This window comes from Maniola jurtina, chromosome 12 (genome assembly GCF_905333055.1).
Source record: "Maniola jurtina chromosome 12, ilManJurt1.1, whole genome shotgun sequence".
Lineage (NCBI taxonomy): Eukaryota > Metazoa > Arthropoda > Insecta > Lepidoptera > Nymphalidae > Maniola > Maniola jurtina.
Genome location: NC_060040.1, coordinates 735,367 through 762,675, shown reverse-complemented (window position 1 = coordinate 762,675; position 27,309 = coordinate 735,367). Strand labels below are relative to the sequence as shown.

General features: G+C 37.5%; 2 protein-coding genes and 2 long non-coding RNA genes across 8 annotated transcripts; 3 read left to right on the top strand and 1 right to left on the bottom strand.

The window, feature by feature from the left end:
• The first annotated feature begins 1,445 nt into the window (after window positions 1-1,445).
• LOC123870444 lies at window positions 1,446-2,693 on the top strand. The gene is made up of 2 exons (XM_045913756.1): window positions 1,446-1,674; window positions 1,937-2,693. The coding sequence occupies exons 1-2, from the start codon at window positions 1,658-1,660 to the stop codon at window positions 2,295-2,297; spliced, it is 378 nt and encodes a 125-aa protein (XP_045769712.1). The 5' UTR covers window positions 1,446-1,657; the 3' UTR covers window positions 2,298-2,693.
• On the bottom strand, window positions 1,900-18,508 carry LOC123870446. The gene is made up of 3 exons (XR_006797082.1): window positions 18,371-18,508; window positions 4,748-4,750; window positions 1,900-1,985 (listed from the first exon to the last, which is right to left on the bottom strand). It is a non-coding gene; the product is annotated as an uncharacterized LOC123870446 (long non-coding RNA).
• On the top strand, window positions 4,339-26,859 carry LOC123870445. Its single transcript, XR_006797081.1, has 3 exons — window positions 4,339-4,352; window positions 12,528-12,532; window positions 26,652-26,859. It is a non-coding gene; the product is annotated as an uncharacterized LOC123870445 (long non-coding RNA).
• Window positions 12,835-26,335, top strand: LOC123870442 (circadian clock-controlled protein daywake-like). Of its 5 annotated transcripts, none has more exons than XR_006797080.1 (7): window positions 12,835-12,994; window positions 17,601-17,829; window positions 18,606-18,736; window positions 19,216-19,353; window positions 23,092-23,247; window positions 24,333-24,601; window positions 24,634-26,335. XR_006797080.1 is itself a non-coding variant. In XM_045913753.1 (7 exons), exons 1-6 carry the CDS (start codon window positions 12,931-12,933, stop codon window positions 23,241-23,243), a joined length of 714 nt encoding a protein of 237 aa, XP_045769709.1. In that variant the 5' UTR covers window positions 12,835-12,930; the 3' UTR covers window positions 23,244-23,247; window positions 24,333-26,335. The 5 variants fall into 5 exon arrangements, 4 of the variants coding, with proteins under 4 accessions (XP_045769709.1, XP_045769711.1, XP_045769710.1 ...); XM_045913753.1 differs by adding an exon at window positions 20,068-20,109 and having other exon boundaries at window positions 19,216-19,311; window positions 24,333-26,335; XM_045913755.1 differs by adding an exon at window positions 19,816-19,857 and having other exon boundaries at window positions 19,216-19,311; window positions 24,333-26,335.
• Window positions 26,860-27,309: the final 450 nt, after the last annotated feature.

Sequence of the window (27,309 nt, the reverse complement as noted above, 5' to 3'; positions counted from 1 at the left end):
GAACCGACACTTCTCTAACCTTCCAGTTAAACCTGCGGTTTCTAATTTATCTAACACTCGATCTAAATGTTCTAAGTGTAACCTTATGTCCCCGGTAGTGAATATGACTATGTCGTCTAAATAGTTTACGCAAAACTCTCGTACTCCTACTAGGATATAATCCATTGCTCTCGAGAACCCTGCTACAGAAGTCTTTAAACCTTGAGGTAAAACATTATAAGTATACGTCTTCCCCATGAACGAGAACCCAGTATACTTCCTAGAATCTTTATGCAAAGGTATTTGAAAATAGGCATTATTCAAATCAATTAAACTGATATAATTTACTCCATGAAAGGATTGTAAAATCTCAGATGTGAGTGGAGGCGCGCCCGCGTCACCTACCATTTTCTTATTCAACTCTCGTGCGTCCAATAAGAGTCTTATTGACCCATCTCGCTTCTTAGTGAAAGTGAGAGGACTACAGTAAGGAGTCGCTTCCTGTCTGATCACGCCTAGTTTTTCTAACTCTTCTAATTCGGTTTTTACCTGTTCTCTATATGCCAAAGGTACCGGATAACTGTGTTTTACAAAAGGTGTTTCGTCTAACAGCTCAATAACGTGTACGTACTTGTTTGTCAAACCTAAACCTTCCGTAAATACCTTACAGTGTTTGTTTAACACAGGTAGTAATAATTCCTTTTGTTCATTACTTAAGTTCGCGTCATCTAATTTAAATCCCTTAAATTTCTCATTATCTAAATTCATGTCTAATACACTTTGTTCCACTGGCCTAGAGTTTTGATTTAATATTAAATTAATCGTGGCTGCGTTTGTCTCTCCCCCTAACCTTTCGATTTTGCAGTCCGAATTCAGCCTAACACAAGACCTAACGCCCATATGTTCAATAGTCAAAGTGTGTTCACCATTACAGTTCACTATTCCTTTTACCCGCTCTAACCAATCGTATCCTAGTATCAATGACCTAGGAAGACGTCGCATAACTAGTACAGGTGCTTCAACTAAAGTACTACCTAACTGAAACTCTATTAGCACTAACCGATTTGTGCTTTCACTTCGCGATCCAAACGCGCCTTGTATTTGAATTGCTGGAATAGCGATCTCTGGCAATGTCCCATGTTCTCTTAGAATAGAGTCGTACAATTCCCTAGTTATTCCACTAATCTGACTTCCCGTATCTATGAGTGCACTCATACTTCTTCCATACAATCTAACACATACTTCAGGTAACCTAGGTAAAGAATAATCAACACTCACATCGGTTTGTTCATCTAATTCATGATACATTGTGTACACATTCAAACCTCTCCTCATACAAGTTTCACAAGTCACGCCTAACTCATTACACTCTGTTACATTTTCAAACTGGTTTTCCAATAAGATTCCTATACTCCTAATTTCAAATTGACTACTATACTCGTTATAATCAACGCCGCCTCTTAACCCATTATAGCCTAGCGGTGCCACTTGACACCCAATTTCATATGTTTAGTTTTTTGCGCCCTGCTCTTGTAATAAGAAGTAAAATCAAGTGGTTTGTTGTTTATGCCATGCTTGAGAGAGGTAGAAATCACTTCATTTAGTTTGTTTTGACCCATACGCTTTTTGTGACCTGTACGAGCGTCGGTAAATCAGTGTTGTAAAATATCTGCCAATAATGGATGCAGTGTTCAAGTAAGTGGACCATATTTTTAATTATTTTGAGTAATGTAATACTTTTAAGCATTTAAACTTGATGCCAAGCCTTTCATTGACTTGCTCATACAATAAAACTGTTGTATATTGTTTTACTTTTTTGTTTTTAACAAGTTAAAAGATACGGGTGCCGTACGGAACCGCTAGGTCGTTATCGTGTCTTTTCATATTATGTATACTACAAATCTAAATTATGTATCTTTATGTGTTACCATGTGTAATGGCATTTTTGTTTCAACAGGGGTTGTACATTACATGAGGCACTTGCCATACTTGAAGAAGACGACGAACTCGAGCCTCAGTTGCTTTATATTGAACCTCCAGACCCTGCAATCCTATTTGACGAAGATTCGGCCGACGAAGATGAGGGTGGTTTCATAAATAATCTCACAGGTCGGCAACTCAATGCTAGATGTGAAGTGGTACTGGCATCTAGATCTGAGCCACGAGGTGCTGGCCGTCCATCAGCTTCCAAAACATCCAGAACTGGCAATCGAGTCTCTGACAGCATACGTTATGACGGCAGGAATCATTTATTGGTACCCGGTGGGTCACGACGCAAGTGTGGGTTAGAGTCTTGCCATAGTCAGACTAGGCTGTAGTGCAATAAATGCAACGTGGGGCTCTGTGCGGCTTGCAACCTACAGTTTCACACAAACAATACGTAATTTCATGGAAATAAATATAAATGTTCATATAATATACTGGAACTTTTAATCAATTTTTAACCTTAAAATATAAAAGACTATATCCCTTAATAATTCTTATCAAATTGTGTTAAAATATTTAGGTAACAATCAGTTAAAAGGAATTTATGAGACATTTTGAAAAGACAAGGTATTAGCCTAGCGGTGCCAGGCGGCATCCATGGTTATTTCCAGAAGTAAGGCTTGAACCAAAATTCTATTGATCAGATATGACTAAGAGGGTACATAAGAACAACATATCAAAGAAAAACTCAATTCTGAGACCTTAAAATAATTCAGGCTATAATGGGTTAACAACCGTTTAAGTCCCTTATCTCCGGTCCCCAAACTCTGTCCTGGCTTCCATCCACTATTAATTAAGATTCTATAGACTACACCTGTCCCTTCGTGATCTGAGGTCTTTCTGACGCCCGTGCCACACAAGACTAACTGACTTGACCTCGTTTGTGTTGGGCATTCTAGTTTTTTGATGAACCCTCCCCCACATTCTTAGACACAGTAAGATTCTCGCCCTCTTTCACGAACGTGATAGCCGGCCTAATTTGTTTAGATTCGGATACCGTAGGCCTGTTAAAGTTAACCCTAGAACCTAATCGACCACGATAGCCGCGTCCCCTCGTCGAATTTCCCCTAGCTCTCCAACTTCTTGTTGACATTGTTGCTACAATAGGTCGTCTCGATGGTGACTCATTGTATCGTCTACCTCTGTAATTATTACTAACAGTACCTCTCGTAAATTGCCTGGGTTTTTCAACAATATTTTGCTCTATGTTTCGAAGAAATTTCGCTCCGTTCATGATGTTAACTTCCTCTGTTCTAGTAAACCATAATCGTTGTATATCTATAGCATAATGTCGCATAATAGAATTGACCAAATCTCTCTCACTAAACGCAATAGTTAATGACTGCATTGATTCTGCTTGCTCAGCAAAATGTTCGGACATCGACATTCCCGAATCGCTTGAATATACCGCATTAATCAATTTATATCTTATAGATTCCTGAATTTGTTCGGTCCAATAATTTCGTCTAAAATCAATCTCGAAGTCAGCGAACGTAGTCCAGCCCTTCGAATACAAGTCCATAACCTTCCGAGCATGCCCCGAGATGCAACCTAACGCTATATCTATTTCGCGATCTAATCCATTTACCGCCCTTATATATTTCTTTAATCGTTTTAGAAAAACGATGGGGTTAGTGAATGGTTTTCCGTCGAAATTTGGTTTAGTTACTGACGGCTGTACAACATATAAATTCCGGGTCTCAGATAATGTACTTGTGCTCGCGGTTTCAAGATTTGACCCCTGCCTATCAGATTTTTCATTTTCATTAATCCCGTTCGACTCGTGTGAAGAAACGCTCGCGATTTCATTTGAACCGGTATTTGAATTTAACTGTTGTAATTTTGCTTCGAACTCGGTGATTTTTTTCAAAATCAACTCTAATGTAGCATTCCCTAAGGTCGTTGTTTGCTCGCTCGATTCTACGGTACTAACATCGCTTTGCCCCGCACCTACTTGCTTTGCTCTACGTCCCTTCCTACCTGAAGACATCTTTTTTTTTTTTCAATTTGACCCTATTTCTTTTACCAACTTTGGTACTATCTTAAATATTTTTAATTTTTTACTTTCCGTGTAAAATTTAGTAATATGCAAAGTTGTAATTAGAATAATAGTGCAATACTGCTATAATTTGCAACCACATGCGCGAAGTGCTTTGATTATATGAATTCCCAGACTTTAAGCAAAATTTGTTAAGTCTAAGAAATAAGCACGGGATAAATAACTCGGTCTTTGTAATATCCTCTCTGAAAACCTGTAAATTGTACATTTATAAGACACATAGCTTATTTCTGCTCCTGCTCCCCCTATACATAAATAAATGTAAATGTACAACATATATATATAAAACAACATGCAGTGTGTCCTTAAAACTTATAATTTATAAATAGTAATGTAAGTTTATAAATTTTTCTCCCTCAAATACCCAATCACAATTTCTACGTTGTGTTATTTTTATGTTAATGTAAATCTAGTCATATCGTTATTTCGAATACGTACATAGATCCCTGGTCACTCGGCATCATATTTCTGTGATGGTACGTGGATCGTCTCTGTTTAATATTTGGTGATTGGCTATAATGAGGAAATTATTATAAATAAAACGGCTAAACTCAGGGACACCTTTAGCATTTGGAGTTATATGTTAATACACGTAATGCCAAGTATATTGGCAGGCACAATACGTCGGGTGGACAATGTAGACGTCCCCAATCAAACTACCAGACTTTCGCGGTTTAAAAGAAGAACTTTATCTTATAGAATTATTATTTTGACTCATTCTACTCTCTCAAGAGAAAAAACCTGAGGAGGAAAAAAAAAGTTTAATTTATACGTTCTGGCTTGAATGAAAGGTCGGTTGATACATGTATATGCCGATTCGGCCATCTTCTACTGACCAGAGCTCCTTCTAGCACGGGGGAATCCCTGCGCCGGTATTCGGCATTTAAACATTTCTATTGGGGCTGCAGTCAACTTCCCTTGTTTCGCTGCGAAGCGTTTTCAATTGCCTAGGTACGGAAACCTAGGTTCTTTTCAATGAGCTCTGGGCTCGCCCCTTACCATGGTATATTTTGGTATATATATTCATTTGTTATATTATGTCTAAATTGGCCAATTTAGAAGTCGGGAAGTCGCTGCTTATAAGACATGGCGTGTGTTGGTGTGCCGGAACTCTGCCGCCAGGAGCCACCTAATCGACCGTGTGCCTTTTTTTTAATTAAATCCGACTTTATAAGTCATGGATATCAAATTAATAATTCTCCCGAATTATGCTTTCGAATGTCCCTAGGTTTTACCAGAATACAGTGTCGTCGCTCGATCTCCCAAAACCTCGGCGTAACAATGACACACAAAAAAAAAGGTTTATACCTGCCCTTTTTTTTTGTCCGCTCGCAGCCATCGATGCTCGCTGCCTCTCGTACATTTCTTGAAATGATTATTAACCGCGATGGCACCGTGGTTAAGTCATTTCTCTATCTACTAGAAGGTCAGGGTTCGAAACTTTGGCAACTATTCCTAAATCTTTCGTAGTTGTATACATTACAATTAATTTAAAACATCACTTGTTTAGTGCAGAGAATAACATCGTGAGGAAAACTACAGGTCTGAGAGTTCTCTATGAAGTCCGCGCTCAGTAGTGAGCCGGTGAAAGCTGTCCATGTTGATGAAGACTATGTTGATACCGCGGTAGCTAGTAGTTTATTAGTACACCACCTTATTTTAGCTATTGAGTGATTTTTTCTACCAAATCAATAATTGTAACGACAAGAGTCATTCCATCAGACTGCATTAGACTGCTAATTCAATTCTAATCCCTATTTAATGCTGAATAAGAGCTAGTATTATAAATAGGTGCACTGCTGAAAAAAAACCTAACCTAATTTTTACTTAATAATAGGAAATTGTGATTGGTAAATAGGTCATATGAGAAAATCTTAATATTGGAGCTCAAGTTAGTTCGATACATGGTTTCTTTGTATCTTTGGCTTTGTTAATATTACAATACGATAGTCTAGCCTCCAAACAAATTGAATCTCCATTATTAAATGTCTAGGAAAATGTATCTAAATATAGCAAATAAAAGATGATAGTTATACCCAAGTGCATTTATTTCTGGTAAATAATTGTTTATTTACTCATACAGTTGAGTATTTAGAAAAAAAGAAGAGAAACTGAATTTATTATTTAGACTGGGAATTAAGTAACTTTATTACATTAATCAATTCCCGGCCGAATACTTGCTTCCTAAGCCATACTAATTATTGAAAGGGAAAAGCAAATATTCAGAACAAAAAACCCTTTCGGCTCTAGATATTATCATTTTTATCTAAAAATACACACATGCCCACATATTTAATAGAGATATTATCTACAATTCTTATTTCTATAATAAAGTAAATTTTAAGGACACACATTATACACAGTTTTATACAATCAATCTAGATATATTCAGATCCCAGCTCCGCAGTTAGTTATTTCGTCTCATTTAACCACTTTGGTTTAAGAAGTTTAATTTTATGTTCAAACGTGGAGTTAACTCATTGTGCGGTCTAGAGTATAGATACGATTTTTATAGCCTCGTATTCATAATTTAAGGATTATGTAAATCATTACAAACAAAATTTCTAGAACCCACCTCTGCTAAAACCAAGTTGTGGATCCCCGATTTACGTCATATAAAATACAAAGTGTGTAATACATTATCTGGATTCATTTCTAATTAAATCAATCAATTAATTTAATTAACTAGGGTTGTGGAGCTGATTTCAAAATAATCTAGTCAAAATAATACAAAATATAATACGTCACCCAATATCAGCTTCTGTCGGCTCAAAACACACACTGATTAATTAAGATTTTACACTATCAAATTTTACTAGTTACTAATTTTAACAATACTAAAATTATTGTTTCAATTTTACAATTTTTCTTTTCTCAAAACTTTAATTTTGAAATATCGAAATTAATGTCGAAATAATCTCGAATAGAGTGATGAGTCTCGAAGGCTGAGGGCCCGAATGAATCCTTCTCGACGACTGTCCTTTTGCTAATATCGTCTCCCTTCTCTACCTTTCGACTTTCTCCCTCTTCCTGTAACAGAAAAACACACGAGAGCATCTGATTCGTCTTTTGATTGTCTCCTGCGCACCCCTGAATTTTTATTGGTGGACAGAAGAAATGGTGTTTCAAAGTTCCGCCTTTTGACACACCTCGGTGTTCCTGAATGGTCCGATTTTGGCTTCACAATTATTTCTCATGTTCCCATGGTGTTTTTTTACTTTCGCGCAATCTGGTTGCAATATATGGCATTGTTTATTACACTTACAAAGATTTCTAAGTTAAAATTGACGACTTTATCAAATTTATGACCGACCCTAACGCAATTTTAAAAACTTAAGCTAATTTATTGTTTGTTTATGGATAGGCTCAAAGAAATTTTGTTTTAAGACGTATTTCTCAGTATTTAATTTATTTCATTTCTTTATTTTTTTGTTCTACCATTCTTTTAACATTTAGAGTGATTTATCTCTCAAGCCGTTTGCTTTCTAAAAGCAAAACTTAAAGTAACGGCCATAAAAAAATCTATGATGAATAGGTATGACTATCTCAAGTTCCTCTATCGATTAAAAAAGAAATGACGCAAATCGGTTCAGAAATCTCGGAGATTTCGGTGTACATAGGTAGAAAAACACAACTCCCTTTTTGAAAGTCGGTTAAAAAAGTAGCCTATGTTATACCCTGGTCAATTCTCTACTTGTCTGTGAAAATCCCGTCAAAATCGGTTCAGCCGTTCCCAAGATTAGCCTTTTCAAACAGACAGACAGACAGACAGACAAAAATTTAAAAAACGTGTGATTCAGTTATAGTATCGTTCAAATAACCATATGACCTTAATATGCAGTAGTTATTTCAAAATTACAGACAGACACTCCAATTTTATTTATTATATATTATAGTATAGAAGTATAGATTGAAAGGTTAATGTACCCGGAGTTAGAAAGATTTGACGATCTTCGATTTGACAGTGGCTTTATGATCTTAGCGGAGTGAATGGCCTGAAGACAAAAGCATTCTCTCAATCATCAATTCATCAATAAAATAATTATATAGCTGTAGGTATTTGCAATAATTAGAATGTGGCTGTAAATTAAATAAATACATAGGTAATCCCGGTTGTTATTTAACTCAGTGGTTAAAAAACTCCAGCCTCCTGTTCGGAGGGCCTTCAAAAAATGTTAGTATTTAAAGAACTGCATTAACTCTTTTTATTACTTTGTATTGTAGCCACAGCTTCAGGTTATCAGGATTTTTAAATAAATCTCGACATTAGTTTTCACTTTGTATATTTCACAGCTTTAACAGAATACAATCACAATACGTCCGTGCGCTCTGTCGTTCCACAATGAATGCCGCCTCTAGGCTCTACACAACAATATTAAAAACGTAGCAGATATTTTATAATTATTATTTTTACATTTTAAATATTTATAATGTAATTCTTTATGTACCTAATATAAGTTTACCTAAAAGTGATAAGTGAGCTTACAGTATTGTTTGTTAATATTGAAGTCGGTTTTGTTTTGAATTTTTTTAATGATAATTTTATTTTATAACTTATTTTAACCATTTGTTTTGTAGGTACTATTGTACGCGCAGAAAAGTAATGTATAATACAATAAATTAATTTGACTTTGATGAGGCTTTCTTATTTTACTAGGGGACCCTAAAAACGGCGTTAAATTCCATCAAAAACATCTCGCGGAAATACACAAGACGTGTCCACAGTAAAAAGTAAACAGACGTATTACTAACGCTGAACTTGTCAATATTGGTTCATAAACACCGATGATGACTTCGGTAACTCCTAGTGCATCAAACAAATAAGTACCTATATACCTAGTGTTAAAGGTAAACTCAAATTAAACGATTTAATATAGGTACAGCTTTACTTATCAAATATTTAACAAAACCCCGCCATTGTCAAACGTCACCAGAGAGTCCATAGAGTTACCAAAGCATAGACACATCGAAAACTGTCAGATAGGGTTAGGACGTGTCTACATCAACAAATCCATCTAACACAAGTATTTAAAAACTGAAGGCTATGTATGCTAGGGCGAAGAACAAGACAGACAAACAACAAAGTGATAAGGGTTCCGTTTTTCCTTTTGAGGTATGGAACCCTAAAAGAGTTTCTTTTCGGATGACAGGCTATATCGCTCGGAAGCCCTTTTCAATGAGGTAGGCGGCGATCATGGACGATCCGAACCTCCTACGAAGCGACGGTAGACGCATTCCGAACCAGTGGTAGATGCTTTTGACAATTCAGAAGTTGGTTTCTTACTTGCATCAAAACAGTTTGAATTTTGGATTTCTTTTTGAATTTTGACGGATGGCCCACATTATCCTCACTCATGCGCTTCGCCGACTCCTTCTGTGAGATTAGGTACTTACCACCCCGTAGAAACACTCTTCCGCGTTCCAAAACCTGAACGGAAGTAACCTACCTACCCTAAACCTAGTTAAAGTTGGAGGAAGTTTTGAGAAAGGGAAAATTCACAACATGCAATGGGTTATCTATATTCCTCCTACATCAATGGTTATTTATTACTAGTAAGTAAGTAAGGATAATAATACCTATGCAAATTATAGAATAATTGGTTGAACAGGCAATTTTATTCAATGCATTTTATACTCTCAGTCAAAGTTGGAAAAAGTTTTGAGAGAGGGAAAATCCACAACACAGTTTATTATATTATGCTAATTTTCCTTGGGGTCAACGCATATGTACATCATAGGTATAATAGAGACCAGAGTGCAGTTATTATTAGTTAGGTATATAGGCAGATATAGTCCGTACAAAATAAGAATTCAATCACTATTATAACTGTAGTGTGGATTTTCATGTCAAAAGTACTGTTCACCTTTAAAATAATAAAATCGTACTTTTGTCATGATAGTTGAGACTCAAAGTTAAAATGACGAGTGTGATCTCAATTTGTATGCATTATACATATTATTATGTATATTATTTAGCTACTTATACTATATCGCTAATATGATGTCGGCTCAACCGCTAAATAGATTTTAATCTTTATAGAGTTAGCCTTACATCCCGGGGACGGACATAGGCTATTTTTTATCCCGGAAAATCAAAGAGTTCCTACGAGATTCTTAAGGGTCTATCCGTTTAACCGATTTAAATGAAATTTGGTACAGAGGTAGCTTACGCACCGGAAATTGACTTCGGCAACTTTTTATCCCGGAAAAGCAGAGTTCCCACGGGATTTTTAAGAACCGAAATCCACGTGGATGGAGTCGCGGGCATTATCTAGTTATTAATAAATAGGCTTGTCATAACTCATTCGTAAATCACTTAAGTAGGTAGGCTACATCTTTGCATTCGAGTCGTTACGCTTTTTGCCGGTTATTACTTTAATTTCATTATATTTTGGCGACATCATCTAATTGACCCATTGTTGTACCTATTTCAATTATTTAAGAACAGATTTAACGTACCTAATAACTTACGACCTATTATTATCAGTAAAACAAAAAATGTCAAATCCTTCTGGTGAGGGGCTTCGGCTGTGGCTAGTTATAACCCTACCGGCCAAACCCAGCCGCCAAGCGATTTAGCGTACCGTTAAAATGCCGTGTAGAAAACAAAGGGTAATATTATATGGGTTAAAAAAAATTCAAACCCCATACAAGTTAGCCCGCTTCCATCTTAGACTGCATCATCACTTATCACACATTGCAGTCAAAGACTTACATGTATCGGAATAATAATACAAGTGTAAAATATTAAAAATTTATAACACCCCCGCCAAGTGAAGGTTACAGTAACTAGAAAAGAGCTAATAACTTTCAAACGGCTGAACCGATTTTCTTGGATTATAGCTAAGAACACTCTCGATCAAGCCACCTTTCAAAAAAAAAACTAATTTGAAATCGATTCATTAGTTTAGGCGCTACGATGCCACAGACAGATACACAGATACACACGTCAAACTTATAACACCCCTCTTTTTGGGTCGGGGGTTAAAAATAAAACTTCATACTGAACTATTAAAAAATACTATTTATTTGTTTTGCGATTACCTTAATATGTAAACGAGATAAAATTGAAATACAAGAAACTACAAGTAGGATAACCTCAATTCGCTATAATCCGCTAAAACAGAGAAATCTGTTGGTGTACAACGTGCAGTAAGTATGCGATACTATGCACCGCCCGCCCTAACACTAGGTATACTGTTTCTCCTGCTTCTTTAGAGGGCGGGCGGTGCATATCGCATACTATGAGTTGCTTTTGTACAGATTTCTTTGTTTTGACAGATTCGCTATAGCAAATTGCAAAAAGCTTTAGTTAACGTAATTAATTATCACCACTTCTCACACAATTAATGTAATTTGACAATCAGAAAATCACACTTAATATTTATAAAGGCTAAAGTTTGTGTGTATGTGTGTGTGTATGTTTGTTATTCCTTCACACAAAAACCACTGGACGGATTTGACAGAAATTCAGATTGGAGATAGATAATATCTTGGATTAGCACATAGGCTGCTTTTTATCCCGGAGAATCAAAGAGTTCCCACGGGACTTCAAAAAACCTAAATCCACACGGACGAAGTCGCGGGCGTCAGCAAGTCCAACATAAAATTGAAAAATAAAAATCTGAGTGCTATTCTTATAGAATACCGTTACGGAAGAACGATTCACCTAGTAGGTATGTTATTTTTGGAATCAGCACAACAAAACACACAAACACAATTTTTATTTTTCTTTCGTATTTTTTGTTAAGTTGTTTTTGCTGTCTATTTTCGTTCAGATAACAATAAAAAAATCAAATTAATTACCGCAAAATTAAGTACTTAATAAGCTAATAACTAATAGTACGACAGACGGAAACGTTTAAGTGCGGAAACTAGCCCAGAAAGAAGAAAGAAGAAAGAAAGAAAACTAATAACTATACCATCTTATAATATGGTCAATTCTATTTGTACCTACCTAATAATATGATCTTACCCAGTTATTGTTAACTAAAACCTATACCTTGGGATTTTAGTGTTCTAAGGAGTTGCTTGAATTGAAATGCACTTTTGCTGTCCTATTATCACACTTTATGTAGGTATTAGAAACTTTCATCCTTACCACCAGACAAGGTGGTTGCCGGGAATCGATGAACCATTTTATGGGGACAACCCAAAACATTTTTGTCTGCTTCACAGAACTATCAAAAAAAATATTCCCAGTAGTTTGGACAAAATAAATCACAGAAATAGTAAAAAAAAAATCCCAGTAGGTAAGTAGTCCTGTGCAAGAGAGTAATTTTTTATTCACAGAACTAGTGAGAAAAGAAATCCCAGTAGTCCATAAACAGCTGGCAAGTAAACGAACTTAACGGAGTTCTTGGTTGGTCAGTAACATGCTTGTCAATTTGACAGCACAAGCGCAGCGAGTTATATAACTTTTAGTTTTACTTAGTACTGAAGAAACGATTTTAATAAAACTGAAACGACCATAATTTAGCCATCACAAAATTTTATGTTTGAGAGTAGGTACATACTTTTCAAATAAGAAAACTGCGGTGACATCAAATACTACAGATAAAAGCGCAAGCGCAGTTTTTTAACACCTCTAAGTATTTACAGAAAAAGTTTTGACTCCCATGTGGCGGGTAAAAAATCCTCAAAAGTCGGCAAGGATTCTTCTGGTGGTTTTCTAGCTAGCATCAAGTGAGCCGCCTGCTCATTTGCTCGCTAATAGTATAAAAAATGTAGAGCCTAGCTAATTAGATGTGCGGAGACTTTTTTGTAGCGAAAATAAGTCATGCGTTTGCGCAACATATAAATCTAAGCCGGCGACTGACAGCGCGCAGTCGATACTTTGACGTTCACCGAAATAGGCTAAGTCTCTTTATTTAATTTAGTTTATTACTTTTTTATTTAATTTCAAAATGCGTGTGTTGTGCTTTTTGGCGATTGTCGCTTTTGTAGCAAGTGCGAGAGCGGGGAAATTGCGTGAGTTTTTTTCAAATATAATTTTTTAATATTTTAATTTAGTTATTTATAATTTTGTTATTTATTTTGATTAATAACTTTGGTTAAAATTTTATTTTTATTTTATCATTAATTTATTTTAAATAAATATTAATTTATTAAAATAATTAGAATGTCGCAAGTGAAGATAGAATATTAAGAACATAATAATATACTTAATTCAATTAATTAATGAAGGATTTCATTTCGTTTTTTGTACTTAATTAATTTCCCTATTTTGAGGACTTAGGTACCTAGGTAGGTAGGTATTGTTGAAAAACATACCATACATACCAATTACTTAGGTGTTAGGGTATAGGTAATTAGGTACTTACCCTAACCCTAATACAGTTTAATAATAAATAAGGATTTTCTGATAAAAATATTAAAGCACTCAAAAAGCTTTAGAATAATAAAACACAATTAGAATAGTAATATTTCTTTCTTTATAGACTTTTAGGTTGAATAACCGTTAAAAACAGTTTTGCTTATAACCGTAAAGCTCTAAATCTCATAAAATCCGGTTTAAATAAAACATGTTTATCTATGAAAAACTTTAAAATTACCATAATGACTATGTTTGAACAGGTTGACCTAATTCACTTTCTTAGCAATGCTTGTTTTTGCTTGATAAAAATCTGAGTAGGTATGAGTAGGTACTACTTGATTTTAAGTGATAAAATTGACAATGCGATCTGCCCCGTATAATTGTCATTGCTGACGGTCTTGCCCCCTTCCATTTACCTATGCGTGCACATTCACCAAAAAGTAGGTAGTTAGATGTGAGTAAATGCAGTTTTTTTTTGAGTTATCTCTAATAAATGTAAGAATAAACTAAAAACCTTGATTCTACGTTTTAAGACATTAGTTTTTGAAAATCACAGCGTCTTTAGGAGATAACTCAAAAACAATATTTTTTGCAGTTGACGCCTTTTTTGTTCAAAGAAGTTTTTTGTATTAGCTTCATATTAATTTTGATGTGTGAAGTCTGCCAATCAGCACTTGGCTAAACGGCTTTTTCAAACCATTCCAAACCATTGGGAGAGGGACTCGTGCTCAGTAGTGAGCCGACAATGGGTTGAACATGATGATGATAATGAATTTGAATCTTTATTTTACACTCGTTGAGTTTGAATTAGGAGACTGATTCGAACCGCTAGGATATGGAACGCCTTTCCGGCATCAGTTTTCTCCTCCATTTTTATAAGGTACCTTCACAGTTCAAGTGAAGGGTGACTAGGCATCTTCTAGGCAAGCGCACTGCATCTTAGGCTGTATCATCACTTGCCAGCAAGTCTGATTATAGCCAAGCAAGTCTAGAAATTAAAAAAAATATGGACCGAATTGAGAACCGTAGCAACCGTAGCGTAACATTGTTCGAATCTTTAAAAAGAGCAACCGCCGAGGTTCTTGCTGATTCTTCTATGTAGTCCGGCATTCCAAAGATCCAAAAGCAATTTAAAAAAAAAATTCCAAGTATTTCTATAAGATCAGATTATTACTATTATTATGTAAAATCACTCTAACTCTGTACACGCAACTATTGTTTAAAACTGCAAAATCCTACTTTAACATGAATAAAAAAATTACCTCATACAGGAACTCTATTCTGCATCTACATACCTAGATGTAATATTATTTTCACAATTTCCTTATTGTATGACTAGCCTTTGCCCGCGGCTTAATCCGCGCGACCACACAAATTTCAAACCTCCATTTTACCCCTAGGGTTGAATTTTCGAAAATGCTATGTCTATGTTATAATATCTAACGCGTGCCAAATTACGTGCTCCGTCGTCAGCGGTGGGATGAAATTTCGTGAGCTTTTTGGTTGGTAAGGGTCCGACATAACCACTGTGCTCTCTCGTGGCCAGTGGTATCCCTGACGGATTTTCCTCACGATAAAAAATAAGGATCCGTTGGTCTGCTGCGGCGGGATTCAAGAATAAACCAAAAACCAATAAACTAACAAACAAGACACTTTCGCATTTATAAAATGGAAGATAGTGATTACCCTGGTAATAATCCATTCACAATTTAGGTAGATCAATTTTCTCATGATTTCTTTGAAGATTCTATAAGCCTCTTACTTGTCGTACTCCTCATTGCTGAAGGTCATAACCGCTTTCCATTAATCATAATATAATGATAGGAGTTTTCTTAAAATTCTAATGCTGTGGATTCCCAGATCCTTCCGCATACAGCTCGACTAAAAGAATGAGATTTCGACTCTTAGGTTTTTTACAGTTATTATCAGATGTTAGTGATAGATAATAGCTGAGACCGAGAATTCGAAAAATTCTCGAAAAAATTCGAGAAATTGCAAAAGGAAGCAGATTAGCCAAAAGTCAGTCACCCATCCAGTTACCAACTTGATTTAACGACGCTTAACAATCGGAATCGATTATTATTATGCGTTGTCACAACTAGGCCACACGCAGCCTATGTTGGGTTAATGATCTGGAGCATGCTATTGAGCGTGGTGGACTAAAGCCTAAATCCTTTTCATTTTGAGAGAAGTGTCCATTGTCAGTAGTGGGTTGAAGATGATGAAACGCATCGGTTATTATTCGGTCGAGCATAAATCCGCCATTGCCGCGCTCGAAGGAAGCATTGTAACACTGCGATCGAGATTGCACGTGTCATTTACACACCGTGATTGCTAATGCAACTAAGCCTGAAACCTGAAACACTCACCAAGCGAGGCGGCAGCGCGGCGCGACGGAAACTGTATGGCAGGACGTCTCACAGAACGCGCGTGTACAATATGTATACGGTTTATAATACAAGGAACCGTATGAAGCAAGGCATTCCGAATCAGGGGTATATGCATTTGGCGATTCAAGAGTAGGGACATACTAATAAAAGTTTATTTGAGTAAAAATATTTCTATTCTGCTCTGAGAGAAAGCCGTAAAAGAGAGAGAGTTCTAAAAGCTTAAAGTTTATCTGCGAATTGTCCCCAACACAGGGAGGAATGATCAGCGACTATATAGCTTTTGGAGGTAATAAAGTTGGCCTTAAAGTTTAAAAGTTAGGTAATAAGGTTGTCTTTAAAGTTTAAAAGTTAGTATGTAAATCGGGTTGATGTAAGAATTCTAACTATATCCGATACTTTCTTACATCCAAATCTGTTCAGGCATGTAGAAGTTAGATTGGAATAAAGTAATTCACATATTATATTTAACTACACATACCTATACAAGAGCCCTGAAAATATTAGGTATACAATCCTTTTTTTTGAGTGTAAAAAAGATTTTCGTCCCAATCAAAGACAAATAAGTAAGTAGGTATGTATACTTAGGTATATTATACTGTGGTTCCAAAATTATTTATTTTTCTCAAAAATCTGACTGTAGAAGCACAACTTATGTATTGAATGTGAACAATATTTTCATGTAGATACCTACCTAGTACCTTACCTACCTACATACTTAGTTTCCTTGTAAGTTTAACAGCATACTTCTCGCGTTCTGTTTGTTTCAGCCTTTAGTTATTATAAAAAGCACGAGACAGTTTTATAATAATAATAATTACCAATCCATTATCATGTTGAACACTTATCCATCAACCTTAGCGTGTGAATTATAAGGAAATCTCATAATAGAGCAATAAAAGGAGCTTAGTTACAATTAACTTTACTCGTATCATCACTTAGCACTTGTCTGTGTTACGCAATTTATGACCGTTGTAACTTGTAATGGCTGTATGCACTTAGCATATAATTGACGTCCATTGCCCTAAAGAAGTTAAATTACGTAGGTAGGTACTTGTGGCAGCCAGACCAAGACTCCAAAACAAATAATTTTAACGATTTCTTTATGCAAGGAACTTTACGTATTGTACTTCCGTCCGTATTTAATTTAGTAGCCAACTAGAACAGCTGTTTTGAGGCCCCCATCTTTCATAGAGTTTTTCTAAATAAGTAATTTTGAAATATACATGTCCCGCTGAGTTTGTTGTAGTTTGTCTCTTCTCAGACCTGGGCGCGTTTGGAACCCTTGTAGCTTTAGTTTTAAGTTTACGTAATGAATTATCACCGCTCTAGTATCTTAGAAATCTAACGATTCTGACCATCCAAAAGAGTAAAAATGTTACCTATTTAGAATAAATGCTTTGAAAATAAGTAGACCGTACCTACATAGCAAAATTTCGGAACCGGCAGGATTCGAACCTGTCTCCCTGGGAATAATTGAATTTCAAATGTTTAAAAACATGTTTGTGATTGGTTGATTAATGGCCATTGAGATTGTTGTCTCTTTTTTTCTCTCTCGTCTGGCTTTACAAAGATTAACCAATGTCAAGTTTGTAGTTATTTGTAACAAGTTAGTTAAACTATACAAGTATGTACCCCGACTGTATCGGCGCTCACCGACATACGCACGGCACACCCTTAGAGCGCTTTCCAGTCAGTTTAACAAAAAAAAACACTCCAAAAAGGCAGAGCACGCCCGCCAGCTAACACCGACACAGACGAAGTCCTTGTTGTCTCTTGTTTATGGGTTTAGATACGTAACACAGAGAGCGCTATACTATCGCTTTTCAACAGATAGAGTAGGTATCGTAATGTTTTTTTTGTATCTTTACAGCGTCATTCATGAAGGCATGCTCTGCATCGGACCCCAACCTCAACCAATGTGTGGAGAAGGTCATAGCTTCAGCGGGCGCCAAGTTCGCGAACGGCATACCCGAGCTGGGAATCAAACCCCTGGACCCCGTGGAGCTCGGGCGCATAGTGGTGAACAACCCCGCGCTGAAGATCACCTTCGATGATACCGTGGTGACCGGGTTGGCGGGATTTAGAATCAATTCTTATAAGTAAGTTGATAGTTTTTAGGGCTTGGTTCCGTACCCAAACGGTGCCGACGGGACCCTATTACCACAGTTTTACGATATGTGCTATTACTAAGCCTCCGCTGTCCGTCTATCCGTCTGTCTGTCAGCGGACTGTATCTCGTGAACCGTAATAGGTAGAGAATTCTAATTTTCATACAAAGTGTACGTACTAAAATAAGTAATACAAATATGTTGCTATGAAAATAAAAAAAAATAAGGGGAAATAAAGTAAAAGTCGAATATACAAATAAACTTAGGTACCTAAATTATTATTAGATATGTGATGCATATAAAACATAGGGAGAAAACAAAAAATGATATACCTAATCGATTATTTTCATGCAACTTTGTCATTGTGTTGTGCTTATTATTTACTAAGTTGCATGGAAATTGCAAACCATTGATAGCTTCGCATTCAAGTTCCCACAATATGCATACCTACGAGTATCTAGTGAAGCGAGGTCTCCAACTCTACTTGAGTAAAACTGCGCTTACAAAATCAAACGTTTTCTTTCTTCTCTACATAAGTAGTATAAAATAAAGTCAATTCCCGCTGTCTGTATGTACGCTTACATCTTTTAAACTACGCAACAGATTTTAATGCAGTTTTCACCAATAGATAGAGTGATTCAAGAGCATGGTTTATATGTATAATTTAATAAAGTTTTGTGTTTATGGATAATCTACATTCTAGATTGCTATCGTGCGAAGGCGAGGCGGGTCACTAGTTTTAACTAAAATGATTCGCTGTTTCCCAGGATACAACCAGACAAGGGCAAAGCGGCGCTTGACTTCACAGCCAATGTGACACTGAAGGCGCACTATAACATGGACGGACAAGTGCTGATCCTGCCCATCAGGGGCAACGGAGACGCCAAGATTAAGATCAGTGAGTATTCACCGATTTTATGGTTAGGTACTTAGGTAGGTATTCTTGTCATTGATAAAAATACTAGTATAATTATTCAGATGTCCCCGTTTGAGGACAGTGGGATTTTTTTAAATATTTCCGTCTTAGATAAGTTCCTTTACGAGTGAATATTTGTAATGTCAACTTAAAACTTAAACTAGGAGAAGCTGCCTTTTGCGAAATTTTAAGTCGATAGCAGTTACTGAGATACGCAGGTGCAACAGACAGACGGACGCCCTAAGTCGCACCACAAGGGTTCATTTACGAGTTCAGTGCGGAAACCTAAACACAAAAATTAAGTTAATAAACTTCTTTTTTACGTGATAAAATGTCATACCATTGTTAACAAAATAAATAATTACCTAGCAACAAGCAAGCCATCCGTTTTAAATACGGACCTTGAACTTAACGAAGCTAAGTGCGTAACACAAATAATTCACTTTAATGTCTGTCCGCAGCGAACCTCAACATCTTAATCAAGTACGCGTACGAAACTGTGGATGGCCACTGGATCGTGACGGACCACAAAGATTCGTACAAGATGGACCGCGCACATTTCAAGTTCACCAACCTGTTTAATGGAAACAAGGACCTAGGTAAGTGATCGTCTTCGTACGAAACTGTGGATGGCCACTGGATCGTTACAAACTACAAGGACTCGTATAAGATGGACTGTGCACAGTTCAAGTTCACCAACCTGTTCAATGGAAACAAGGACCTAGGTAAGTGATCGTCTTCGTACGAAACTGTGGATGGCCATTGGATCGTTACAAACTACAAGGACTCGTATAAGATGGAATGCGCACATTTCAAGTTCACCAACCTGTTTAATGGAAACAAGGACCTAGGTAAGTGATCGTCTTCGTACGAAAATGTGGATGGCCATTGGATCGTTACGAACTACAAGGACTCGTATAAGATGGACTGTGCACAGTTCAAGTTCACCAACCTGTTCAATGGAAACAAGGACCTAGGTAAGTGATCGTCTTCGTACGAAACTGTGGATGGCCACTGGATCGTTACAAACTACAAGGACTCGTATAAGATGGACTGTGCACAGTTCAAGTTCACCAACCTGTTCAATGGAAACAAGGACCTAGGTAAGTGATCGTCTTCGTACGAAACTGTGGATGGCCATTGGATCGTTACAAACTACAAGGACTCGTATAAGATGGAATGCGCACATTTCAAGTTCACCAACCTGTTTAATGGAAACAAGGACCTAGGTAAGTGATCGTCTTCGTACGAAAATGTGGATGGCCATTGGATCGTTACGAACTACAAGGACTCGTATAAGATGGACTGTGCACAGTTCAAGTTCACCAACCTGTTCAATGGAAACAAGGACCTAGGTAAGTGATCGTCTTCGTACGAAACTGTGGATGGCCATTGGATCGTTACAAACTACAAGGACTCGTATAAGATGGACTATGCACAGTTCAAGTTCACCCTGTTCAATGGAAACAAGGACCTAGGTAAGTGATCGTCTTCGTACGAAACCGTGAACGAGCACTGGATCGTTACGAACTACAAGAACTCGTACAAGAATGCAATAATTAATAATAATTTGACATGTCAATATAATAATAAGTTGACATTTGTTACATTAAATAAATTCAATTAATTTTGCACGCCATGCTTGGCAGAATATGCGGTTCCACATAATATTTAAGACCAATGTACTTGTATATTATACCATATTCTAGCAAATAAACACTTCTTATTCTTATTCTTATTCTTAAGATGGACTGTGCACAGTTCAAGTTCACCAACATATTCAGTGGAAACAAGGACCTAGGTAAATAATCTAAGAACCTTGTCACCGTGATCGTCTTCGTACGAAACCGTGGATGCCCACTGGATTGTAACGAACCATAAGGACTCGTGCAAGATGGACACTGGACAGTGTACAGTTTAAGTTCCTCAACCTGTTCAATGGAAACAAGGACCTAGGTAAATAATCTTAGAACCTTATCATCGTGATCGTCTTCGTACGAAACCGTGAATGGCCACTGGATTGCGATTTGTGACGGACCACACAGGCAAGAGCACAAGATGGACACAGTATGGAAACACTAGGTAAGTAATCTTATGCCTACGCCAAATACGTGTGACAAACAGCAAGCGTTTGCCAGTGCTTTAGAGCGTTCCAGTTAGCAGGCAAGCCATCTATCGACGGCTTAGAGTGAAAACCTCGTAAGTGTAAAAGAAGTAACTTTTCAGGAGGAAGAAAAAACTGCGTGCTGTAAAATTTTCGTATGGCATCTATTATGTTTTTTTTATTAATTAAGATGGAAATTTAACCCGCTTTTATATCCAGAACTGTGATCCTTTTTAAATAAGAAACGAAACGTTCGTTCCAAGGTTTTCACGCCAAACTGACAGAAGCGAGTATTTACGAGTTTCTCATTTAATGTCATAGATGGCGTTACGAGTATCGAATGAACAAATTAGTCAGATCAGGATGTGCGTTGCGAGGTTTTTTCTTCCTAGAAACGCAATAAAATAAATTTGAGCAAAAATGCATTCTCGAGGTTTTCACTCTAAGTCGACGCTATGGTGTTTGTCAAGGCTTGCTGTTTGTTGTTTGCCACAAGCGTGAAGCGTCGGCTTAGGTATCTATTACCTAATAAATGTCATACAAGACCATGGCCGGCCACTGAAGAGAATAATTGAATAATCGCGCACTCTTCAAGTTCACCAACCTGTTTATTAACGGAAACAAGGAGCTAGGTAATGTTACCTTGGTCACAGTGTAAATACATACAGTGGGTAAGACAACGCCCTTGATGTTTGCGGGTGACCTTTAAGGTCGTAGCACTTACATAATAATATAGTACCTACGCGACAGTTAATCCCCACTTGGCCGGCGTGGTGGATTATGGCCAAACCCCTTCTCACTCTGAGAGCAGACCCGTCCTCAGTAGTGGGCTGGCGATGGACGTCATGGTGTTGATGATTTCTGCCGACAATAATGCGGTGGAGTCCCAAATCCTTTTGCATAGGCACAATGGTCCGTCATCTTTCAGCTGTAAATTAGATTTAGAAATCCATACTAATATTATAAATGCGATAGTGTGTCTGTCTATCTGTCTGCTACGTTTTCACGGCCCAACCACTGAACCGATTTTAATGTTTGGTAAAGACTTGGGATACATCCCGGGGAAGGACATAGGCTACTTTTTATTCCGGAAAATCAAAGAGTTCCTACGGGATTTAAAAAAATCGAAATCCACGCGGGCAAAGCCGCGGGCATCCCCTAGTTATTCATAAGTAGAAGCTTAAGTTAGAATAATATAATTAAGCACTTATTAGCTTATAGGCTAGATAATAGCTTAGCAATAAAGCTGCCAATTATATAGTTAATGGAGCTTTATGGCAGGAAAAAAATCTTTCAGTTTTTGGCTCTTTTGGCTTATTGGTAAAAATTTGTCAAAATTAAAAAGTAATCTACAGGGCCCATTTAATACGTTTATTTGTTTTTCAAAGCCTTATATTTTATCAATCAATTTAAAATTTATAATATTAGTTTACCTTCAATCAAAGGTCAATTACTTAGCTAGTTAAATAATTCCATTCCATGACTACGAGTAGTAGGTATGCCGCCCTTGCCCTATGGATTATCTTTTACCTATGTTATGATTATTAGCAGAAAAATATAGATTAAATACTTAATACGTAGGTATACCTACCTACCTTTATTATGGAAATAATATGTATAATCTACCTACATAATATTCTGATCTACTTATTTATACACATCGACCGAGAAAACCCTACATTATAAGTTTCTTACTCTTCAGTCTTCACCATCGCAATTTTCATATAAGACAACACTAATAGGAGTCGTTTACAAAATATAAGGTACACATGTTCAAAGGTGTAGAATCGCAGAGCAATGAGCATAGTCCTTGTACCACATCAACCATGGCCAACTGTAAGTTTCTTGACAGACACAACAGACAAACAGACGGACAGACGGACGGACAAACAACGAAGGGATCCTGAGGGTTCAATTTTCCTATTGAGGTACAGTGCCCTTACATAATATATTTACAGCCAGCGCTCCAAGCGGAAACGTTGCGAAAATCAGAATCAACGGTACTGAATTTTTGACTTTAAATCAAGCCACAATTAAGTCCATTTTACTTTAATGTTATTTTGTTTCGACTCTCGATTACTATTAAAATTGGTGACAAGTAAAATTTTGTACTGAGGGTACAGAACCCCAAAGAACCTCGTCGCTCGTCTGCGCAATTCCCTTACCAAGAAGATATCCTCGATATATTTCTGTGATACTTACTCAGTAACAAACATACACGTGATCATTCCAGCCGACACCACACTCAGGTTCCTAAACGACAACTGGAGTATAATCATGCAGGAGATAGCGCCGCCGGCGATCGACCAGGTGCTGGTCAACTGCGTGGAAGAAGTCAAGAAGCTGTTCAAAGGCGTGCCTGCTGATGAACTGCTGCTCCAGTGAAATGGTACTCTACAACATGTTACACCTCATCATCATCATCAGCCTCTGGAGTGTGGACGTCCACTGTTGGACATAGGCCTTCCCTATAGAGCGCCACCACACCCGGTCCTCAGCCTTCCTCATCCAGCCACTTCCCGCCAGCCTCTTTATATCTTCAGTTCATCGTGCTGGAAGGCGTCCCACACTACGCTTGCTTATACCCGGTCTCCACTCAAGAACTTTCCGGCTCCAACGGCCATCGCCTCTACTAGAGGCATTACCTGCCCTCTGCCACTTCAGCTTGCTAATAGTTTGTCTAATAATACTACCCAACTCTTTACCAAATAACTCTATGAATTTACATTATTCCTCTATATAGTTTATATATATTTCTTCTACCTACTATTTACTACATAACATCGCCCATTCTCATATTTTCAATTACCTTTGCTTACTCGACAAATACATCTAATATCGGAAGTTTAGATAAATGCATCATTTACCTATCTACTAAGTAGAATTACCTACTGAGTGGTATGAATAACCTTCACTAACTCGTTACCTAAGTCAATAAGTCATAACTCATACATATTATAACTCATAAACATAACATAATCCTAAAACTATTTCAATGCTTACTTATGGTACCTACATTTATTCTGCATAAAATGTGACTATAATACTTTTTACAAAGTAGGTATATACTTAGGTAGGTACATACTTACCTAACAGAAAAGTCCAATAGAAGGTGGTAAACTTCCCCTGGTCCAAACATGGTAAACTTAATTCCGCAGAATTCTTTGAAATTGTTTTAATCCGTTCGCACCTTAGTAGGTTGAACTTACCTATCTACGTATTTTTTCACGAGTGTACTATGCTTAATATGCGTAACGAAATTTCAAATTACCCTAGCTACATAATATAAGCACGGTTTTCGTAAATTGTGGCGTAAAGCCACCTTAAATGCGTAGGTAGGTACCACAGTGCGAGCAGGGGCGGTTCAATCGAGTGTTTAATTCATTTTGTGTGCGTTTCATTTGATAATTTCAGACAGAAATAGACAAAAAGTGAACCACCTGATATCACCATAACCAATGTATGGTTTTCCAGCGGACACCATCCACGCGGTGATCAACGAGCACTGGGAGCCCGTCATCCGCGACATCGCACCCACCTCCTTCTCAACCATCATCACCGCCTGCGTGGACGAGACCAAGAAGCTCTTCGCCGCCGTGCCCGCCGACCAGCTGCTCTTACCATGACTCACCACATACCACCATCATAGTATGAACCATGTTATCATGGTAATAAACACAAGGCATATAGAGATACTTAGATGTTCTACTTCACGATGATCGTTCAGCATGGTTGTAGTGTGCGTGACGTAAACCGCGTCGCGGGTGACACTGAGCGCCACGCACATTAAAACGTGTATGTGTGTATTCATCCAAACATAGCCAAACAGTCTTCGTGAAATAGGACATCTGTACTAGACTGTTAAAATCATAACCCTTCCTTTTAGTTGGGTGAAAAAATGCTTGTAGTATCTACGTCAAACGAAGAACTGTCACGCTGACCATACACGATCAAGTTTACCGTCAAGTTTGCATCGGACTTGAAGCGGCGCCCAGTAAACTTGACGGTGTATCGCTATCATTGAATGGACGTCGCTTCAAATCCACTGCAAACTGCGATTCGCTTCCTAGTTTCTAATCCGAACCGCTAGGATATGGAACGCCCTTCCGGCATCAGTTTTCCCTTCCACTTTTAATATGGGTACCTTTTAGGTCAAGCGTGAATTGGAAACTTCTGGACGAGCGCGCACCATCATCACTGGCTAGCAGGTCTGATTGCAGCAGAGTGCTAGTCTGTAAATAAAAAAAACTCGACGTAAACCTTATCGTGTATGGTCCACGTAAGAATAATAGAACTTTAGACTCTTCGCTCACAACTCGCGATGATGAAACTATTTTCTCGGCTTCTTTTGTTTCTCTTAGGACTACCCAGTGGACATGTGTTTACCTAAAATTAGGTACCGTGCAAATGTGTCCTGTACGTAAGGACCAGCGCAGACGACGAACTATTTCCACGAAGGACAAAAAATAATCTGTTGAAATAGAAACCGTTTTTATTTGAGTTGTCCTATTAGTAGGTACTTCGACGTATGTACTGATGCAGTTTTGTAGCTCGATTCCGTAAAACCTGCATCAATCATTATAACAATCGCAATTGTTGTTATTGGCTATAATGCTATTCTTGTTGCAGCAATGCATTGTAGCCAATAGCGAGCGAGCGTCAAGCAATGAGAGGTGATTGCGATCGTGACATTGTAGCCGTTATTCTACCGCAATCGAGCTGCTGAGTGATCTATTGTAACGGACAAGAAAAGTACGCCAAGGACTAATTCCTCGTCTGGCAGGCCCTTAGGTCCCTTAATAAGGCTAATAATAATGGATGGCACATAGGTACGATAGGTATTAGACAATAATTCTGGCCAAAGGCCCAAACTCTCACATGCATTATCATCAGTCAGGTTCGGTCTTAGTGTGCCTACGATCACCTGTTACCTACCTACCATAAAAATATAAAGATTTTCGTCCTTTTTTGAAGTCTATTAAAATTTTATTATAGGTACCTACTTGTAATAAGGTCGTCGGTTGTGGTTTGTGCGTAGTGTTATAATTTCCTTGAAACCTGCAATTTCGCATCGCACGCGCAGATTTCAAAATAATGCGATTTCCTTTTGCACAACCGTTATAATATATTTAGTGCACCAAAACATATCTATCGCACAGCCCATACTAGCTGCGGCTGCGTAGTAGGTATGGTGCGCGCGTACTTGTGTATGGTCTGTAATACAAGAAACTGCATGAAGCACTAGGCACTAGGCTTTAACCTAGGCAACATGCAACAATGCGGCATGCCACAATACAAACATTACAAGGCAACAACAAAGAACATATGCCAGGTGTGATGGACTATAGCCATTGCTATAGGTAGGTAATTATAATAATTTCAGTTTTCACCCATTCCACCCTCCTTCTTCTACAACCGCACCGCGCGCCACCGCAAGCAATATTTCACCATCGCCACCTGGGTGCCTGGTGCACATCGACCGCACGTTGTGCCAGATCCTTTTTTCCACGCACATGAAAACTGTGGAATCAACTCCCATCGGCGGTGTTCCCACTAGATTACAACATGGGGTTATTCAAGGGCGGACCAACAAATTCCTGAAAGGTCAGCAACGCATCAGCGGTACCTCTGGTGCTGCTAATGTTCATGGGCGGCGGTAATCACTTAACACCAGGTGACCCACCTGCACGTTTGCTCGCTATTTTTTATTTTAAAAAAAATGCAGCGTGGTATGCCAAATGTCGCACTATGTTACTATGGCGTAAGTGATGCTTTCGTGAACTATACAATAAGAAAGGTCTAAAATAACATTTTTGTTCAAATTAAAATAGAATTCTACATGATGTAGTTGTTTTCAACTGTTATCAAGTTACAAGACTGGTTTGGATCTAAACACTATCTCATAATACAACAATCAATACTGATAAGACTATGTGATAATTACTTTTAAGTTAGATATCTAATTGAATACTTTATACAATTAAAGATTTTTCTTTCTCAATTTGTTTTTTATTTACAACTAGAGGATGCCCGCGACTTCGTCCGCGTGGACTTAGGTTTTTAAAGATCCCGTGGGGACTGTTTGATTTTCCGGGATAAAAAGTTGCCTATGCCAATAACAGGCACGCAAGCTACCTCGTACCAAATTTCAAATTGCTTTAGCGGATGGGTTTTTCGGAATCCCGTGGGAACTCTGATTTTCCAGGATAATAACCTATGTCCGTCCTAGGGATATAAGCTAACCGTGTACCAAATTTCGTCAGAATCGGTTAAACTGATGGACAGTGAAAAGGTAGCAGACAGACAGACAGACAAACACACTTTCGCATTCGTAATATTAATAGTATGGATTATAAATCAAATCTTTGAAAAGAGCAATCTATGACCTGCAGTGTTATATCTATGACCTGTAAACTTTTATGTATAAAACTAATTAATCTTATGATTTATT

Excerpts from the sequence above, each read along its gene's own strand:
- LOC123870442 (XM_045913753.1), top strand. The coding sequence starts at position 12,931 with ATGCGTGTGTTGTGCTTTTTGGCGATTGTCGCTTTTGTAGCAAGTGCG. Across the intron at positions 12,995-17,600 it reads TGCGAGAGCGGGGAAATTGC|CGTCATTCATGAAGGCATGC; the intron begins GTGAGTTTTTTT and ends GTATCTTTACAG. Across the intron at positions 18,737-19,215 it reads AGACGCCAAGATTAAGATCA|CGAACCTCAACATCTTAATC; the intron begins GTGAGTATTCAC and ends GTCTGTCCGCAG.